The sequence below is a fragment of the Stegastes partitus genome, unplaced genomic scaffold (genome assembly GCF_000690725.1).
Source record: "Stegastes partitus isolate 25-593 unplaced genomic scaffold, Stegastes_partitus-1.0.2 Scaffold647, whole genome shotgun sequence".
Taxonomy (NCBI): domain Eukaryota; kingdom Metazoa; phylum Chordata; class Actinopteri; family Pomacentridae; genus Stegastes; species Stegastes partitus.
In genome coordinates, this window is record NW_007578378.1 from 49,530 (window position 1) to 57,293 (window position 7,764).

General features: G+C 39.3%; 1 protein-coding gene across 1 annotated transcript; it reads right to left on the reverse strand.

Annotated features, from left to right (window-relative positions):
• Nucleotides 1–4,135: 4,135 nt before the first annotated feature.
• On the reverse strand, nt 4,136–5,892 carry epd (ependymin). Its single transcript, XM_008289939.1, has 6 exons — nt 5,779–5,892; nt 5,570–5,601; nt 5,096–5,233; nt 4,825–5,011; nt 4,660–4,741; nt 4,136–4,547 (listed from the first exon to the last, which is right to left on the reverse strand). The coding sequence occupies exons 1-6, from the start codon at nt 5,855–5,857 to the stop codon at nt 4,421–4,423; spliced, it is 645 nt and encodes a 214-aa protein (XP_008288161.1). The 5' UTR covers nt 5,858–5,892; the 3' UTR covers nt 4,136–4,420.
• Between the last annotated feature and the right edge of the window lie 1,872 nt (nt 5,893–7,764).

A 7,764-nucleotide genomic window follows, 5' to 3' on the forward strand; every position in this document is an offset into this window, starting at 1 on the left:
GGGTACAGTGTGTTTTCGTTGTTATGCATGCAGCACACACACCACCTGTCGGCGGCTCCCGGTATCGCAGCAGAGAGCCACAGAGCCGTCTGCTGCTCCTCAGCTTCTGCTGCCATCACAGCGTGACTCGGAGCCACAGAGTTGACCTGCAGCAGCTTCTGCATCCAGCCTCAGTCCATGTCTGTTCAGAGATCAGTGCTGCTCCACAGTCACACACCTACTTCTTAGTTTACTTTATTGCTAATTGGGAACCAAAACTAAATAGTGTCAAATATTTTGGCTGATTTTTATGAATTCCATGTTTCCACATTTTGTATTTTCAATCTCTAAATCATCTTTCCTCAGAAGCTATTTTAAGGGTTCAATGTCTCCAGAAATCTAACTCCCACATCCGTGAAATCTGGTGAGGACACAGACAAAACTGTTTCCGCTGATCCAAATAATTGAATGGATCCAGCAGGGGCCAAATGTTTCATTATTGGCCCCTATTGATGGAGGAAACTGTGTAATATTCAAATGAGGGTGATATTGGAGTCCCAGAAAGTTCCTGTAAGTGTACATATATCTGTATCTATATACAGTTGTCTCACATTTATTTACATCCTTCAATTAAAGAAAAGGGAAAATTCCCAATAGTCACTCAAATAACTAGAAACTGAAAAAAGTAATAATATATATATTTTTTTAATGCTACATTATAATTTAGTGAAGTAAGACACTGCTTTTGAATTGTGGTTGAAAAGAATAATTTTAAAAAACAAAACTGTCCCAGACAAATTAGAGCACTTTGCTGATGAGCAGTGGCCAAAATCCAAACACCTGTCAACAGGTGCAGAAGTCTGACTGAGAGTTACAGAAAACACTTGATTGCAGTGATTGTTTCAAAAGGTTGTTCAATAAAATATTAGTTTACGGCTCCCATCATGCTTGTTTGCTTGTTTATTTGCTTTAGTCTATTTCAGTGTATTTCAGTGACAGCTGTTTTTTTCCTTCCTTAATGGGAGGGTATGAACACATTTGAGGACGACTGTATGGATGTATTCATATTTCCAACAAAAAAAGAAAATAACAGTCTATTGTTGACACATCACTGACTTTAGAGGCCTCTCTTATCAGACACAGTCTGTGTGTGTGACAGTAAGTGGTGACTGGATTCCCTGCTGTCAAGGATGAAGAGGAACACGTTTTCAAGTACATGTATGGAAGCACATACTTACAAACTTGTTCCAGTATATATATGGTAACATTTGGTAAGGCAACATATGTGTCCTTAACTTTCAATGTGAAGACAATATAGAAGCAACTTGTGACTTTGTACATATATAACAATGTGTGGTCCTACGAATGAGTCCACATCACCATTTTGGGATTTCAAAATATCAACAAAAAAACAACAACAAAGTATTCTTGGCTTGCTATACTTGCCACACATTGAATTCTACTGATGTTAGAAGCCGAAAAAGTTTATGAAGTCTCTGCTGGAGTTATTCAGTCATTTGGATCTGTGAATTCTGTTTATGGAGGGATGAAAATTGCTTTTTTAATGCAGCCAGAAAGGTTTATAGAACAGTGAAGACTGAACAGAAACTGAAAGAATGCAGCAATAACTGACACAAACTGACTCCTCCAGGTTATTGAGTCAGTGTGTTGGAAAGTATCTACTTTAACCAAAGTCTGACAGGCTTTGGTTCTTACAGACAAAATTTATGAAATCATTTGTGATTGCGTCAGTAGAAATTCTGATGAATAGCATTCACTTCCTGTCTGCGGATTAAACCTAACTTCTGCCTCAGCCCACAGTGACGAACTTGATTCACTGATTATTGATCATCAATGCATGTACAACTGTTACACAGAATTTTACAAAACAGTCAGAACTCTTTGCTGCTACTTCGAGGTGTTTGACAGGAATAAACGCCCTTTTAACAATTCCACGCAATCAGTCCCTAATGACTGGGATGAATCAGTAAAAGGTCAAAGTTTTCATATGGATTTACTCGGTCAGTCGATGAAAGGCTAAGACCAGGTTGTCCCCTTGATGTATTCACTGTCTGCACTCTGTTACAGAACTGGTGCATAAATGATCACAATGTAAACAAACAAAAGTTACCTAAAATTTATATTTTTGGTAATCAGCACCAATATATTATTACAAAAAAGAGCATTTATGTCTTAAAGACTTGGTTAGTGTAATAATGTGGAAAATAGTTGAAGATGGTTTAATTAATTAGTTGCTACTAAAACAAATAATTAGATTAGAAGTTCATTGCATGCTGAGTGAAACCATTTAGTAAATCTTTCATAACAACATCTCATGTAAAATGTTGTATTTCATTTTTTGTTGTTCTTTAATTATATGCTTCTTGCTGCACTGAACGTGTTTAATTCACGGATAATAAAGAACAGAATGGAGAACTCAGTACTGCTCTGAACTGATCACTTCAGAAGAAATTATGACTAACAAACTCACTTGTGAGTGTCAGCTGAATAAACCTCACGCTGTCTCAGCCCACGCTTTGTAGCCCTGCTGACCGGCAGCGACGCACTTGATTCACTAATTATCGATCACCAGTGCAAGTAGAACTATACTACAACATGGTTTACAACAGATATATGCTGCTTATATCCTAAAGATTGTTACTAACTATGGCAGTACCTATTTATCTTTACGAAGACTGACTGCAAGAATAAACATGCAAAAAAAAAAAGGGGTGTTATAGTTTCCCAACCACTAGAGCGCACTGAAGATGACAATCCCTCGATTGTTAGTTGCTGAGCTCTTTCTACTGGAAGCATTACGATGGTATCATGGCAGCTTTGAAACCTCACATTATAGACTGACCTAGAGACCAGAATACTCATATTAATACAACTATTGGTGTTTCTGATATCCCAACTGCTACCAATCAAAATGTACTGATTTTAATACTGATTATATTAATTCTGGCCCAGGGTTGGTGTGTAATGTAAGTGGGATTCCACATCCAAAATAGAAAAAGAATGGTAACTATACTTACCACAGATTACTTTTTTAAAAAATGTACAATTGCTACATGTCAAGGATTACTTGAAACAACATCGCACATGTTGTTGAACACACAGAGTACACGTCATTTTTGTCAGTACTGATTTGACCAACTGCAGATTATGCAAAACGCATTTGTATGGAAATCTTTACAGATGTGTACAGAGAAAAAAACACATTGGTAGTTTCCATGGCTATTTCTTGGATTTGATTTTGAACTAATCCCAAACTGTGCTAATTAAATGACAATAATTTTATTTATTTTTTTTAGCCTTTAGTAGATATAAGACAGTCGAGAGAGAGAGAGGGGAAAGTGGGGGAGGAGAAGTTTGTATACGTAACTGACTCCTTTATAAAGCAGTTTGAACCAACCCTGCACAAGACTGAGTAGGAACTCAAGTGTTTACCCTTGTTAACATGTCCATATGGTGTTTTATTTCGCTTTTATGGGCTTGTTGCCCTTATGCAGCCAGGATAGGGAAGAGAGACAGGGAAATGTGGGGAGAAGAATGGGGAAAGGATATGCAGCAAATGAGCCGCTGGCTGGACTCGAACCATAGCCGCTGTACATGAGTCGCCATCTTATCTGTTTGAGCTACCGGGGCGCCTCCCATATGGTGTTTTTTATGTGCTGGAAGACGCATTGTGAGCAAAATAAGTAGTCAACACCGTGGCTGAGCTTTTCCACCTTAAAGCTGCAGTGTACAACTTTCCAGGGCTGCATATGTAACAAACCCAAAGAACCAATCCTGTCATCTTGCAGGGTGGAACTTTTTATATCATTCTTCTTCAGAATCAGGTTCCAATTCAGACATGTATGGCTGAACTACTCCAATATCAATTTACACAAAATGTATTTTGAGGTGACCGTGTATAATACACATTCAGCACTTTAAATTAGTGGAGCATCAGTTTCAGGCTCAACAGCTGGGTTTCGCCCTGTCGCTGATTCATCTGGCCACACAGTTCTGAGTCGCTTTCTCGTCCAAAAGTTCTACAAACCTCACAAAGACATGATGGTGGATGAAAGAAAGAATCATTTGACAGCTTTGACATTTTATTGTTCCTTTAATCATATCTTACAGGTTTTGTAAGCGGTACCAACTTGAAAAGCCACCGACTGTTAGTGATTATGACTAATTCTATAATCCATGTTGCATCTTTTGTTTTTTGTTTTTTTTTTCACATCCAAATGTACGTGTACATATATATGAGCCGTTCAAAGCCATATCTTCATAGGGATGTGATAGGGAAGATGTGATGGAAACAGATGTGATGCAGTGCAGTGTCACAAGAAAAAACTTGAGTGACGTGAAAAGGAGAGAAAAGTCTATAGTTGTGGCTGGCCATGCTTGGTTAGGGGTTTCATTTTTTTTTTTGCTGATGAGGCTTCTTCTACATGAACTCATGGAAGAAACTGTTTACTGTCCCCTCAGGTGTGTCCTCCACAGGCAGTCCCTGACAAAAGGAAGGCACCAGGAGGAGCTCGGGGTCCTTGATCTCGTTTTCGATCTCCGTGGTGCTGTGAGAAAGTGACAGAAAAACGGCATGGAGATTACTTAAGGGCATTCATTACATCCTGTGCCTGCGCATCCCGCATGTGCTATGAAGTGGTAAAAGCAAGAATCACCAACCCGATAAAGAATGACATGGACTCAGTGAAGTAGAAGGTGCTCACAGGCAAACATCCCGTGGTTACATATATGACGTATTTGCCTAAAAAAAAGAGAACATTCAACTCACAACAACAACAATAAAATGAAAAGGTTTGTGTATTATTTTCATAGCCTCTCTCCCACCTTTCGTGCCTGGCATTGACCCTGTCCAGGAGTTGAGTTTTACTCCCTCCCCTTCAATGGATGGATTCCCAAAATTAAGCGTTGACATAAATTTGGCGTCATCAGGAATGTCTAAAGGGTGCAGGGTGCATTGCAGCTTTTTCTTCTCACAGCTCTGGTTTTTGCTGTCAATCTCGTAGAATATCCCCTGCAAGATACACACACACATCCAGACGTCGAGATGCGAAAACGGCTTCGAGTGACATTTTCACAAAAGGAAGAAATCAGTTACCTCATCAAAAAACATCAGCAGATCCACAGCTAGTGAAGTGTTTGTAGGGTTGCTCTCGTTTGATCTGAATCGTAGCTTCTTGCCCATTGAGTCGTAAGTGAATGCACCGTATGCTTTCACGTCACCCTTTATGGTTATCTGGTTTCATGCATTCAGAGAGAAAGACAGAGGTTTTAATGCTGTGTTTTACAACGCTATAAGGCGGGGGTGTCCAATCCTGGTCCTCGAGGGCCACGATCCCGCATGTTCTAGATGTTTCTCTCTTCCAACACACCTGATTCAAATGATCAGCTCATCATCAAGCTCTGCAGAAGCCTGATAATGATCCTGATCATTTGAATCAGGTGTGCTGGAAGAGGGAAACATCTAAAACATGCAGGATTGTGGCCCTCGAGGACCAGGATTGGACACCCCTGCTATAAGGGGATCTCATGAAATGTTAGTCTTGAGTGACAAAATGAAACAAAGACTCACCACACTCATGAATCCTGTCATGTTGGGTGAATCTGAAAGATAATATCAGTTAGATAAGCCAAAATAGACATTAAATACATTTCAATCTAGTATAACTGAGACAGATTTGTAATCGATGTACTGACTCAAAAGAGCAAAACTTAAAAAATGCCAAAAAGTCAAAATCAGACAACAAAAAGAATAAAAACAATGGAAAGATAAATTCTTACGACAGGGATGATGATGGTGATCTGCACGAGTGGTGGCAGTCAAGCACATGAAGACGAGTAGGGTAACAGCTGCATACATTTTCCTGGTTCGAAGGGAGTCACAAAATGATGTTAGAGATGGCAAAAAGCAACCATAAGCGCATCTAGCTTTCAGTGAAATTGCAGCCGCTTTTATAGGACCAGAAACTGGGAGGAACGACAACTCTTGTGTAAACAGACACAAGATCATAACCCTCCAGACTTTAAACTTCAAGCTGTCCAAACATTTTAGCCCCTGTCCCTGCTGGTGTTTGCCCCATCGGAGACTTTACCCCGGCCATCTTGTTTTATTAGTGATTATGCAGCTGTCTTATGATGCCTTCACCATGCTGTCAAACGCGTGTTTTGCAAACAAGAGGTGAAGTGAGAAGAACTGTGGAGGTTAATCAAGGCAAATGGGGACGCGGTGAAAAGGCTTTGCGGGCCTGTGCTTCACTTTTGGGGAGGTGAGGTCGGACGAGATCAGTCGGTGTCTGTCAGAAACTGAAAACTATCTTTGACTACGACTCTCTGTTCCGCAATGACAGGGGATTGACATACAAAGTACCGCTCTGACCTTAAAAAAAAACCCCTTCCTCATCAGTCATCATGGCTGAGAAACAAAGGGGGAACACGTGGTGCCTGCAAGTGGCTAACACTACTAACACCATTTACATTCATGAGGCTGTAGCTGCACCATAATGTCATTTTCTCATCAGAATTATTCTTTTAAAGACTGGAATTCTCTCTGTGACTGCAAAACTGTTCAAATTAGATCACTTTTTGTTTGTTTGTTTTAATTTTTGCAATCTAATGAATGGTGTTACTCATTTCAAAACTTGGCATGTAAAATGTATTCAGTAAATGACTACACTTCAGAGTGATGTGGCCCAACCCTGCACAAGACTGAGTTGGACTCAGTTCTTAAAGATCCCCTCAAGCAAAAATCTTTTTTTTAAACTTGTAATCACGTCCATGCATTCCAACACCATGGCATGGCTGAACATTTCCACTTTGAAACTGCAGTGAATCATAGAGGATCTCAAAACATGGATTCACACTTCCAGGGTTTCAGAGACACCAAACCAAAGGAATCACTTCTGTCAACTTACAGGATGGGGTTCTTTGAATCATTCTTCTTCTTCAAATTAGTTCCCAGTTCCCTGTGTGTAGCGTAGAATAGTTTTACTACTGATTTCATAATCGTAGTTTTGTTTTTATTTATTAATTTTTTCCCCCTGGCTTTCATCAGCCTGTGAAGCTAAATTATCTAAATGCCAGTGTCAGGACTTTCCAAGCTGCTTTGCTGGAATTTCATGTTTTTATGTATCAATGCTTTATTACAATGAAGAACATTTAAGGATTAGTTTAGCAATCAATTGGCTAGTTAGTTCCTTAAAATCTTTTTTGTGATAGGAAAAGGATCCTCTCCTGACTGATTCTCACTCATAAAATTCTTTGATTTGTAGGGAAAAGAACAACTACAAAGCCGGCAATAAAGACATCCTCGTGGTAATATTTCCAGAATAAAGTGAATATTCAACAAAATGAAAATGTGTACAGTACTTTAAACAGGAATCCTGAACAGTGTACAAAACTCATGTTTGGCATTTGACACGTTGTAAACTTTGGTATTTAAAAATAAAAAATAGACAAATAGGCGTGCATGATTTCTCACTAAGTATTAGAGATCTAATACATTTTAAAATGCTCAGTATGGAGCTGAATGACAGACTGAAAAATGTTAGTCATAAGAGAAAACTGACCAAGACCAAGTGAAAAACACTCTCATCCTTTCTTTTATGCAAAGGGATCCAAGCTAAATAGAAAGCCTGTGGTGTTTACACCAGCTCAACTGCAAAAGCCAAGCCAGAAATGTGTTGTTGTCACAACTACAGTATGTGCAGCTGTCTTTTGTTCTTTTGGACATCAAAAATGTCCTCGTTGTGTCACTTCAGGCAAACACTC